This window comes from Diuraphis noxia, unplaced genomic scaffold, assembly GCF_037042655.1.
Source record: "Diuraphis noxia isolate RWA-SAM2 unplaced genomic scaffold, SU_Dnox_SAM2 contig0001, whole genome shotgun sequence".
NCBI lineage: Eukaryota > Metazoa > Arthropoda > Insecta > Hemiptera > Aphididae > Diuraphis > Diuraphis noxia.
Window position 1 is genome coordinate 54,193,025 of NW_028301711.1, and position 14,216 is coordinate 54,207,240.

The window sequence follows — 14,216 nt, forward strand, 5'->3', positions numbered from 1 at the left end:
TCAAACTCGGCGACCACCATTTACGACAAAACATTATGTTATATAAGTTATTATTAAAGGTTTTAATAATTTTCGATTTGTATAACATAAATAGGTATTGTATATTATATTAAACTTTTTTGTTGGTTGAAAAATGAATCAGTTGAAAAGGGAAAGGTACGTTTTTGGTCGAAAGGGAAATTGACCTTTTTCAAAATTTGGTCGAAAAATGAATCGGCCGAAAAGGGAATGGTACGTTTTTGTTTGATAACAGCCATGTCCATTCATATTCTAAGCTCTGGATTCTGTGAAAATGGTAGCACCCTCACCTTCAGATTTTGCGTCTAAATTCATACCAATCGTTTATAAAAAATTCAACTTAAATTCAACACCGCTAACGGCTCAATCATTTAATATTGATGGCGAGAGTCGTCAATTCAGGGAAAAAAAAACAACAAACAAGAAACAATAATGCCAAACATCGAAAACATATTTTATTTACTGACACTGCAGCACACACCGAACTTGGCGGGCGGTGACGATCAACTAACTAGTAATAGCAGTAATGTCTAATACAAAACATCGTTTTCCGCTATCGCAGCGGTCGGCCTGGATCGACGGGTCGATACATGCCGACATAAAATTAGACATAATAAAAATATAACGATTCATCAGAATAATAATAAATTAAATTCACTACAATATAACATTAGATATACCTGCACGTATATTAAATTTGTGTGTGTGTGCTACACCTTAAAGGCTACTTCGGTCACCTTGGAACTCTATTACATGGCATACATGCATACACCTAATAATGATACCTATAGTATGATAAACACACATTACACATAGTACGATGGCGATAAAGTGCATCGCTACTTCGTTGGTCAATAATCGCGCGTGGTATAATAATAATAATAATAACAATATCATCGTGTACATTACGATATGGACTGCAATGACCGAGTCATCGGCTACAAATGCAGTCGTCCCGTCGCACCCGCACTCACGAGTCACGGTAATGTATACACATGATGCGCCTAACGCGTAGAAAACCTATCCGTGTATTCAGTATTGCATATATATATATAAATGCATACAATAACAGCGTCCAAAACTGAAGCGCGTATCACAATTTTATAATATTATACAGTAGTGGTATGCTGTATGCATTGTATTATTATTATGAGTATGATATAGACAAGTAATAATGCACAGCCATGCACATTTGATATTGAAACGTGTTCCCCGGCCGGATCGCATCAAAGTAAACCGTTCGGCCGTATCAAACGTCCGAGAGATTCCGTACCTATATATAGGTACACTGTACCGAGTTTATAGTAACATTGAATTTGCTCGCCGCCACCAGTACTAGCACGGTAGAAATATAAAAGGTTTTTATTTTAATATATCATTAGAACAATACAAAATAACTACAATAAAATAAATATACATTATATGTTTTTCATATTTGGCCGCTATCGGTTAACGCCATTGTAAATTTAAGTATATAAAACATAATATCGGGTGTGAAGTCGTAGTTTTCAGTAATCCTATCTATATATGTTATATATTTTATACCAAAGTTTGATTTATTTTTAATTTACTATTTTATTCAAAAATGTGTCCAAAATTACCAAAAGTCATAATGAATAAAAAAAAAAAAACAATGCAATAACAGGATGATTCAACAAACATGCTTATGCTTATCCGCATGTTTTCCATAATAATTAATTTCGCTAATTTAGCTCTAGTCTATATTATTGACTCTCTAAGTCTGCCATTATGTGCTTGATAAATTGTAATATTATCATATTATAATTGTTTTTAATTTTACAATATTCAGTAACACGCCATTGTAATTTAACTATTACTGAGACATATAATTATAAATTAAATGTATCTTATTAACATCGTTGTATATGTATGGGGATTTGCAGGGAAGGTAAAAAGGTACGTGAAGTTGGCACTATAAAATACTCAAAATTTTTCGAAAACATTCCAATAATTCCTATTCAGACTTGTTGGACGTTGTTCGACATCTGTTGGAATTTGTTGAAAAAGTTTAGAAAAGTTACGAGACTTTGAAGTTTGTAGTGCCAAGTACATGACCAACACTATACAAAGTGATCAAAACTTTTCGAAAACATTCCAACAACTCCTACACGGACTTGTTGGACGTTGTTGGATATTTGTTAGAATTTGTCGGACAATATTAAAAGCCCTACAATATAAACAAAATATAGTGTTGGAATTTGGCATCACATACAAGGATAACACTTATAAATAAAAAAAATCATATCAAATTAATTTTGGTGCTCGCACTCCCAGTGACTTTTATAAATCGTCCAACAAACCTATTTTAGTCTATTGAAAAAAGAAAAACTTCTCAAACTACCATATATACTAACCATATACCTACTATATACCTATCATAATATTATGTTTTTATACAGCAATTTATATTTCTGATAATGAGTATGTATGTATTTAAAATGCCTATAAAAAAATTTGCTCAGATGTACTGATTTCCGATATTTTTTATTGTCAGTTGAGAAAACTGAAGACGAACCTTGTTGTTTTCAATCCTGTGAACCAATAAAGAGTTTCAAAAACAAAAATTATTTTTTTATTCACTCGATTCACACACTCGCCTAACCTGACATATTTTATGAAATATAGGAATTTGAAAGTTTCAATTTTTTTTTTTATGAAGGTACCAATTGATAAACAATTTTCCCCTCAGTCAAAGTTATTGAAAGTTTATTACAAAGATTACACATAAAATACAGTTTTTTTTTATAAAAGTTTTAATTTCAAATATTGACAAAATATGTAAAAATTACGAATATTCGGGAAACTATTTTTAGGCTAAAAATTAAATTTTTTTCACAGGATTGAAAACAACAAGTTCGTCTTCAGTTTTCTCAACTTTCAATAAAAAATATCGGAAATAAGTACATCTGAGCAAATTTTTTTATAGGCATTTTAAATACATACATACCCATTAAATATCAGAAATATAAATTGTTTATATAAAAATATAATATTATGATAAAACCCTAGGCTGTCACCCATCAGAATCGTTTTTTGTATGGACGAAGTCCGTTCGACTCCTATACCATACGCCAGAGCTAGGTCCAGTTTTTACGTACCAACGGTTCACAGGAAAAAGAATAAATCATTGGGAGTTTGAACATCAAAATTAATTTTTATGCTTTTTTACATTTACAGGTGTTTTAGTGATATAGTTAAATGGTCAATAGTAGGTATATGGTTAGTATATATGGTAGTTTGAGAAGTTTTTCTTTTTTCAATAGACTAAAATAGGTTTGTTGGATGATTTATAAAAGTCACTGGGAGTGCGAGCACCAAAATTAATTTGATATGATTTTTTTTATTTATAAGTGTTATACTCGTATGTGATGCCAAGTTCCAACACTATATTTTGTTTATATTGTAGGGCTTTTAATATTGTCCGACACATTCCAACAAATGTCCAACAACGTCCAACAAGTCCGTGTAGGAGTTGTTGGAATGTTTTCGAAAAGTTTTGATCACTTTGTATAGTGTTGGTCGTGTACTTGGCACTACAAACTTCAAAGTCTCGTAACTTTTCTAAACTTTTCCAACAAATTCTTTCAAAGTTTTGCCTTTTTCAACAATGTTTTGAGTGCTTTGTAGTGCTAACTTCACGTACCTAAGGTAAAACCCTTTTTATGATTATAAAATACTGCTCGTATTATTATGGCTAAATACTTATGGATATTAGATGTAGTTATAAGTTTTGGATTTAAAGAAGGAGAAACTCCGCAGTAAAATAGAATTCTGTGCATTGTATATTAACGAATACTTTAATTTACAAAAGCATATTTGAAAATAAAGGAAAATACGCATGGAGCGAAAACTATTTTGAAAATACCATGAACCGTCCATGAAAAATCTAAAAATAAAAACTGAATTCTATTTAAATACAGTCCGATAAATTGCACTCAAAATATTTTTAGCCATTGATTTTTAAATTCCAGTTAATTGTATTATTAATTTTTTTTTTTACATTGTGAGGAGAGAAATGAACGCCTGAGTTTTAAATTTCTATGGCGATGCATATTCACCCGTAAAATAACAATTTTTCGTCATTTTAGTTTTGTGTTGTGATTAAAAATTATTCATTGTAAAAATTTAAAACTTCCACTGCTACTTAAATAAATGATTTCTATACCTACTCAATAAATGCACCTAACTATTCTGACTTGATTCAAGCTATTTATAGAAATTAAAATGTTTTAGGTTTTCTTTTTAAATCGTGATAAATTCATTGACTTTACAGATTTTACAATGTTGTGTTTTTCTTTATTTGAGTATCTGTCTGTGTACATGATAAGTTGTTGAAATAATGATTTTATTTTCCACTTCAAGAGCTTTTCCGGTTGAAAAGTGAATCTAGTTGGTACATTGAGGAGGCCAAATTTTGAAATTCACAAAAAATTTCAAAAGCACCCTCAAAAACCAACAAAAAAAATTAAGGAAAATCAGTTTTTTAGAAAATCGATTTTACATATTGTTGTAACTCCTAAACAAATTACCGTAGACACAATTTTTTTTTTTAAATAAATACAATATAATTTATATATAGGTAGTATAGCATATTCTAAACTGACAAACCATCTCCACTCAGAATCGTTTTTCGTATACAATTATATTTTATCATTGAATTAAAATGTAATACCATCCATTACAGAAACCCACTTGTAACCTAATGTACAGCAAAATGACATACACTTATACTTATCCATTTTTTTTTTATGTGTGAGGCCAAAGACACTACAGAAGAAAATTGCTTCCATTTCAATTTTATACGTATTTTCTTCCAGAGAAAAATTAACTTAAATTAGTTTGCTTTTAGTAGGGTGTGGGGATCAAAAGTAAAAAAAAAATTGAGATTATTTAAAACAATTGGATAATATTGAAAAAATTATGAACATTTGTTAAAATTTAAATATTTTTACCTATCTTTGGATCATCTTTATTCATAATCATTTTTAATCGTATATAATTATTTATTGTAATTTTGATTTTATGAATTATTTCTAACTGAATTAACTGTAATTATAATATGTCGAAGCATAAAATATTTTTTTAATAAAAATACAGTACGATTAGCAAGTTGAATGTGCAATCTGGGTGAGTTGCCCTTGATGGCTTTCAGGTTACCGAGGGGTAAGGCTCCAGGTCAAGACTACGTCCCTAACGAAGTGGTCGCTGAGCTGGCTAGAGCGAGACCAGTCATATTTTTAAGTGTATTTAACAAGTGCCTTGAGACTGACGTTTTTCCGGATAGGTGGAAGGTGCGAGGCTGGTGCTTTTGTACAAAGACAATGTGAAACCACTGACCGAGTTTTCTAGTCATCAGATACTCTCGCTGCTAGATGGAGTGAGCAAGCTCTTCGAGCATCTCTTACTTTGCAGGATTAATCCTCACATAGATGCCACTAACGGCCTCAGTGACTATCAGTTTGGCTTTCGCCGAAGAAGATCGACCAGTGACGCTCTGAAGTGCGTTATTGCTCTAGCGTAGAAGGCAGCCAGTGGCCCGTATCGAAAAAGACAGTTGTACACAGTAGTCGCCTTGGACGTGAAGAATGCATTCAACTCGGCACCCTTGTTACTTATTGATGCAGCACTTCGTCGATGTGGGTTTCTGGCATACCTAATTAGAATTTTGCGGTCTTATATGAGTGGCCGAACTCTATAAGAAGACGGCTTAGAGTGGGCAACGAATTCCAGTGAAGTCCTCAATGAGGTATCTCAGGGTACAGTTAGATAATAAGCTGAATTTTGGTGCTCATATCGGGTTGCTGTCAGCGGCGGCCAAGCGTACAGTGGCTGCTCTTGGAAGGTTGATGACCAACGTCTAGGGGCCTTCAGCTTGTAGGAGGCGTCTGTTTATGTCGGTAGCGCACAGCAAACTGCTGTACGCATTCCCAGTTTGGGCACTGATGGTGGCGAAGACTGCCCGGAATAGATCGTCCCTCAGCCAGACCTAAAGAGGGGCTGCTATTCAGGTTGCGAGGTGCTATAAGACCGTGTCCGATATGGTTGCATTAGCCCTGGCTAGAATACCCCCTGCCCACCTTTTGGCCGAAGAACGGTTTAGAATCGAGGAGCGCAAGTGTGAAGTTATGACGGTGGCAGTAATCAAGAGGCAGGAGCGGGAGGTTACTTTGCGTAAGTGGCAGGAGCTGTGGAACCACACATAAAAGGCAGCGTGGACGCCAAAGTTGATCCCGGACATCTGGAGGTGGGTGAACCAGACAAGGATAGTCAATGTATCATTCCATATGGCTCAAGTCGGGACATGGATGCTTCCAGCTGTACCTATGGAGAAGGGGGAGGGCGCCTGATCCTCACTGCTTCCACTGCGAGGAGTTGGAAGACTCAGTGGAGCACACGTTGTTCCATTTTCTATACTGGGAGGAAGGTAGACATGAGATGGAGCGTGCATTGGTCGGCATCTGCGGCCCGAGGATGTCCCTGATATCATTCTGGGGCCGGAGCAGGAGCTCCTCCCTAATGATATAACAAGGAGACGGTGGATTATGGCGTCGGAAAAGAAGCAGAGGCTTGCATTTGACAAGATGGTGGAGACGATACTTGGGCAGAAAGAGGCTGCAGAGCGCGTCAGGCAGACGAGAGGTGGACAGTATAAGAAATGTTGTTTTCTATGGACCGAAGGTTAGCTGTTTTTTGTGTTTTTTTTTTTGTTTTGTTTTTGGGTGGTTAGAGGCCCTACATTTTTGTATAGATTGATTGTCTTATTTGGAGAATAAACGATACAGGGACGGGTGGCAGTATTGTGCTGAACAGTTTCCCACCCGTGCCTGTTTTTTGAACAGGAAAAAAAAAGGTACTTATATTATAATTAATTATATTTTTTAAAACATCGTGTTGTATTTATTTATAATATGACGAGCTTAAATTATTAACGATATTATTATTTAATTTTTAATTAAATTTGTTCGCGTTAATTAAATGAAAGAATATAGATTACAAACAGTTGTGTCATTGCCATAGTTTTAATATAATATTATATTATATACTTTCATTATGCCGATTAAAACAATAGATTTACTAGATTTCAGGACCTTTATATTTTTATATTTTTAACAAATACAAACACTTATTGGTAATTTCCTTATGTAGGTAGATACCTACTTAATTAAAAACATACATTATTAAATAAAAGCACACGAACTAAAAAAGCAATTTAATACTTAAAACATATACAAATAATAATACCAGAAATACTTGAATTTGTACTGAAATACTTCATTACAATAAAACTTAACGATTACATCAATCGAATGAGATTTAAATTTAAAATGTTTTAAGTTAACATTATTATATAGAGAAAATACAAATTTTAGTAATATCAAATTTATTGATGTCTTTAATAGAATAATGACAAAAAAATGCTTAGGTAATATTCATGTAATATATTTTATTTGACTTGACCAATTATTACCTTAGTGTAATGCTATTACTTATTGAATGGACATTATTTTTTATCAGTCAGCATTTATATAATTATTATATTTAACAAATTATGTTCCGAAATAAAAAAGAATAAACAAGCAGTTTAAAATCGTTTATTTCTAAAATAATATTTTCTGATTCGTTGATTTATCTTATCATCGTCTATGTTCGTACTGAGTTATAAAATATAATTTTAGGAAGAATTTCAAAACAAACCACATTATAATATAAATATAATAATAGAGTATTGACGTATTCAAAAATAAGCAAATTATGATAAGTCGTAAAACGATGGACCGATAGACTTTTAAAATGTATTAGTCATGTAATATTATGCTTAACACAATGAGTAAAATAGAGTCGTAAGATACTTTATTTTTTCTGTTGTTTTTAACTTAAGCAGTGTTTTTTTTTTATTAATATATGATAACGGGGATAACGGTTTACTCCAAGAAGATTTTAGCAGAAGAAAATAGTCCATTGTATTGTTGACACAATATTTAAAAACCATAATAATCAACGCATTTGAAAAGAAACGATTCTAAACGGATTTTGTTTAAAAAACACGGCTGCTGATATTTTTTGATAAATGTTATATATTTAGTGAATTTTATTCAAATAATTTACTAGTCTTCAGTCCATAATATACTTGATGCATTTGATTAATGATAACAGAAAAAAAATTAAAACTAAACCATTTAGTCATCAGGTGAATTGAAGCAATAAATTATTCATCGGGATCCAAAAATAATATTAATTATAAAACAGAAGCACACATAATTCGTCCAGGTTTCATAATGACGTTAAAATAAAGTTAATGAGTTAATTTAACCGGAACACATAGTAATTTAATAATTATTATTGCTGGCCGAATCGAAGCGGCTGTCACATCCGTCAATTTTTTATCTTAGTTTGTTTCGCGGAACGCCGACGTCGCACATGCCAATCGTTATTTAATTAATGAACAAAAACGATTTTTTTTTTCAATTTTAAAGTTCTTTTAAAAAAAACCCCTTCTGGCTGGAGGAATAAAAAAAATGTGCGATTAATTAACGGTATTTTGCATTAATAATCCAGTGCTGTGGGTGCAGACAGTGCTGCAAAACAGCTGTCAGTTTGCTCCCTCTGCACGCGCGAAATACCACCCCAACACATTCAGTTATTCGTTGAACCAAACGTCATCATCCCCTATTGTACAGTGCAATGCCACTGCATTTTTCATCCCAGCTGGTCTACACGACGATGACGATAATTAATATTCACCTAATAGGTACTCTGGAATGATAATTAAACGAATATTTTTCGGCGGGCGACACGGCATGAACGCGTTCGCCGTTATCGCGGTGCTCAACGCAAATACAATACTTAGTGAAAGGAATGGAGATAATTCGAAATACATTTTTTGAAAAAAACATGCCCCGGTATGGTTTTCCACACGCGGTTATAAACACGGTGGATGGTATAATACGTGACAGGAAGGAAAGGAAAATAACAACAATTAATTTGACCTCAGTCGCCGTGCTGAATCGTCGGAGAAGCGGTGCAGCGGTGATCACTTTGTAGGTATAATATTATCACGCCTGCAATACGCTAGGCAAATATTATTGCTAATTATTTATTTATTTTATTATCGCTGAGTTCAGTTGTATGCTTTTAATGTAGATAGTTTTAATTTAGGTTTAAAGTAACTTTTCTTTCAAGGACTTTAATTAATTTTTTTCATTTTATGATGTTAAACAGATAAAATAGTAGATAAAAAAAATTTTAAAAATGACGAACTCGTATATTAATTGGTTAAAATTTTTAAAATTTATTTTTCTAATTGAATATTTACAATCCATATCAAACCAAAGTATGCAAATTTGATGATGGTAAAAACACAAAAACAAATATTTAATGGGATTTTAACCAATTAAAGAATTAGGTCAATTTTTAATTGTATAGTATATTTATCAAAATACCACGATAACGATATTTATTTAAACGGGCGCAGCACGTTTCGCCCAAAATTTACCTTTCCCGTTTCGCCCAGATACCCGGTTCGACCAAAGCCATTTTAGTCGTCTTCAAATTAAGTTGGCAATGGTTTTTAAATAATATAATACATATATCATTATATAACTTTTGTTATTGACATCATATTTAATTATACATTATTACAGTTGTAATACAAAAACACTATTATATTATTTTTTACTACAACTACGAGTCTAATATAGCAGTTCTGGATGTACTAATTGGTTGCTAATAACTGAGATAACTTGTAATAAACACCTTTATAACGTCGATAATTTGAGCGGAAAGTCCTAGCTATGATAAAATTGTTATCGACGAAAACTTGTCGTGCTTTATAATCAATTATTAGTATCGTTGGCAGTTTTACAAAAGTAGGTATCTTAATCACAACAGTATTTTTGTTCATATACATGTTTTTATGAACAAATTGTAAAAAATGCTCTAAAAACTTAGAAAAAGCACGTCAAAAAACGTGTTTAAGGTTAATTTTATCAAAAATGCTATACAAAATTATTTTAAAATAATCAGTACTTTTTTAAAAATGGCTAATAATAATAATAAAAGTTATATAATGATACAGGTATGTATTATATTGTTTAAAAACCATTGCCAACTTAATTTGAAAACGACTAAAATGGCTTTGGTCGAAACGGGTACCTATCTGGGCGAAACGGGAAAGGTTGATTTTGGGCGAAACGGGTGCCGCTCATTTAAACGTCATTGAGTCATCTGGAAGTGTTATTATTCAAAAATTTGAAATTAATTTATTTAAGTAAGATTGTAATTCTCTATGAAAATAATATATAAGTTGTATTTATTTATAAACTTAATATTATTCCTATGTTTGCACAATGTGATAAATCATATTATATAACATTTCAGATTTTTTTTTATAAACAATAATTTTTATAAAATAAAACACTTTGAGTCTATAGATTTTATATTACATAAAAAATTAACTTGACACTAAATGTATTTGAGATTTTTGAAACGTATTAAGGGGAAAAATTACACACATTAAATTCAAGTTGGTAAAAAAAGTTACTTTTCTTAGGAAACTTAAAAACTGTTTAATTTTCCATAACTATTAAAGGAAATTAAAGGAATAGTTGGATATCTACAAAAGTTATTGTTAATTCATTTATTTTTAAGGAGGCTAATCACTCCCCAATTGTGCCTATGAATTTTAGTTTATTTTACACGTCTATATTATTTCAGAAAGCGTATAGTTCGACGACTTCCTTTTTCTAGAAGTTAAATGAAATATGAGCTAAAGACGTTCATGTTCTGTGAACAAAACCATAAAATAAATACTAACTTTCTAAGCCATAATTTATTTTTGATTCTATTGATAGTTACGCATTTTTATATTATCGTTTTTTCAATCTTAAATTGTATTATATACTGGAAAAAATCTTTATTTTGCGCAAAAAAAAACTTGTTGAAACAACACAACATTTTATTGCTAAATATAAATAAATATTTGATTTGTAATATCGCAAAAGAGACATTTTTTTATTGTAACTCATTTTTGAAAAGCTTTGCCATTTTTATTTTTTTTTTTTTTCGATATATTATAATGTCAAATTGTATTTGTGGTTGAGCAAAAATGTAGTGTAATAGTAATTTCTCAGATACGTCATGATTTTTAAAACTTGTGCGATGAAAACTTCATACATATTAAAATATACTGAATTTTCCCAGGTGTTATAAAAATTATTATTTTGTATAATTTTGTGTAATTATATACGTGATTATGATCAATTAAAGTATTAATACATACTTAAAAATTGTTTTGAAATTGTATTTAAATTAAGTGTTGAATACTCATTTTCCATAATATTTAGTTAGAAATTTCAAACTCTCTTAAAATCGAGTATGTGGCGTCCTCGTTAGATTCATCTGCATTTGGAAATCGGTGAGTAGCTACCTATCATTTTATTAGTACTTCCAGATTGTACCATAACATAAAGATAAATAAATCCAAAGAGGATCAAAACAAATTTATACTTTTATACACGTTTTCTTGAAAAAGAGCTTATATTCAACCGTAGAGTCTTACAAAAATCTTTGTAGAAATGTCTATTGCAGCTCGCTTTTTGCAGCGATATAAAGTACCACCGACAGAAACGAATGTATACCATTAGTTAAATTTCAAACGTGAATAATAATAATACAATGTGAAACGTATTGGAAGTATAAGAAACGAGGAAGTAGTAAAAGATTATCCTCCACTCTACTATACATATGTGTACATTGTGTACAATTATAAATAATTGTTCATATCACGTGAGTAAGTAGAAAATGAGAATAATAATAATAATAATAAAGTACATTTTATAGACGTTTAGTTATTAAAATGCTGAATTAGTATGATATTTTATTTTTAATTGCGATAACCGCAAGCTTAGGGTTGTTATATTACATACTACAACAATATAAGGAATGGAATAGATGTTTTTTTTGCGGATGCACAGTATATAGTATAAAAGTATAATAAAATTATAATAATGATTACGCATACTGAAAAACATCTTATTTTGTTGTTTTTCAAATTAAAATATATCGGTAATCACAATAAAAAATGATGAGTTGCAAGGTAACGCAAAATGCACTCATAAGATCTTTTGAGCCGATTGAAGCCTAGTAAAATGCCCTGGAACGTCTATGGAATAAAAAATAACCTATTTTAGTGTTATAAGTTTTTGCAGTGAACGCATCCGTTTTTTAACTACTTCCAATCAACGAATGAAAGCATACTATATTTTTCACGTTTTCCAGAGCCAAAAAACTGGGACAACGATACATTAGAAAAATCATGTCGCATGTTTATGGAATATAAAAAAAATTATATCTTTTAAGTGGTACAAAAACCATTGTTGTACACCAAAAGCAATGGATGACGTATCGCAGGCTTATTTACAACTGAATAAAATAGTTACCTAAGTAATAATATGATCTTGATAACCATATTTTTTTGACATTTTTAATTAAATAATAGACTATATTCCTAGTTAGTAAGTAATCTACCAATGTGTATTGCACGTGTTATAAGATAGATTCCTGAAAAAAACCTACTCCCACTACATTTTAATATTCAGCTGTATATCTAGTAGAACTTAGAAAAAAAACATTATAGTATAATAATAACGTGCATAATATTATGCATTTGACTTATTTAATCAATGTCTTGTTTATTATATTCAGTTAATTTTTAGGAGTGTTCAACCCATCGAATTTCTCCGCCAAGGATTTAATTGTGTATTATATATTTTCTTATATAATAATTTTATTTCTTCCACTTCAAATTTATCTAATATACACCCAAAATTCCATCTTACATCCCAAAGTGTAGGCCAGTGTAACCATATAAATAAAATAAAAATACAGGAAACTTAAAAAAACAAAAATCAATGTGATTTTTAATAATTGTTTTTAAAATAATAATATACATTAGGTAGGTATAACCCATAACCAAACTTAATTCACGACATCACTGCTGCCTATATTGATTCATATTTTTTTTTATACCCAACAAACCTTGAAATATTTATATCTATTTAATACATTTTTAATATTTAAATTAAATCAAGATTACTATATTTTTAGTATGTGTAGAACAGTTATCAAGTTGTCAAAAAAATATAACCTGAAGGTGTGTGAAAAAAATAAATTTTTTATTGAATATTGCCACTAAATAATTATTCAGCTCTGATTAGTGAATAAACTGAATATACGACTGTAGTTTATGAACTAGTTAATTTTCTATTTAATAATAAAATAATATACAAATCATATCAACAAATATTTCTATCTTTAATACCATTTATTATTGAGCTTTTCATATTTTTACTTAAATGTACCTCAAAAGAAAAAAACACATACCTGATATAGCTTCTTGGTATTGTCTGGATGGCCCTCTGAAAACAAAAATTAAAAATTAAAAATGTATATCATAAATATTTGAACTATTCAAAAAAAACCTCAAATAACATTTACATAATAATATGCAGTTTTAAGTTTTTTAATAAACGTATAAAATTAAGTAACCGCTGATTGTTAATACAAATGTATTAAAACTGACTTAATCAAAACAGATTTTTCACACCATTTTAAAATTTAAAGCTTGTAACTTAAATGCTTTTTGAACAAATTAAAGCATATAATTGTTATTGTTTAAAATTAAATTAAAAATATATACTTATTCAACAAAAGCCAAATTTTAAACCTATAAATTATTTTACAAGAGCATGAAATTTATTCTATACACACAGAAACAAATTAATAGGTAACAAGTTTCTAATAAAAATATTTAATGAATCATACTTTCAATTTGAGAAATGTTTTAAATTTATCGTCATATTGTATGTGTCAATACTGACGGACCAGATGGCATCTGGGAAAATAAACGTTGCATTTGAAAGTAAATATATCGTTTTACTTATCACTATGTCGTATTGAAATGATTTCAATTAAATGATTTTCATTATTACTGACATTTTTCTTTTATTGTGGTTGAGGCATCGACAGCAAGGGTCATTAGCCTATGGAACTGTGAGAGAGGGAACTGTTGTTTGGAACACGTGGGTATTTGGCAGAATGTTGAATGGACGCCCTTAGGTTTCTGCCATGCCCCGATGCCTGGTTGGGGGGGAGGGGGGCGGCCTCTCTTTCCAGACAGC

The 14,216-nt window shown here is 30.6% G+C and overlaps 1 protein-coding gene across 1 annotated transcript in view; it reads right to left on the reverse strand.

Annotated features, from left to right (window-relative positions):
- Positions 1 to 14,216, reverse strand: part of LOC107162210 (uncharacterized) — a 428,784-nt gene that overhangs the window by 335,172 nt on the left and 79,396 nt on the right. Inside the window, exon 2 of the mRNA XM_089217794.1 lies at positions 13,420 to 13,454. Within this exon, the coding sequence (XP_089073920.1) occupies positions 13,420 to 13,454 (35 nt within the window). The remainder of the gene's footprint in view (positions 1 to 13,419; positions 13,455 to 14,216) is intronic.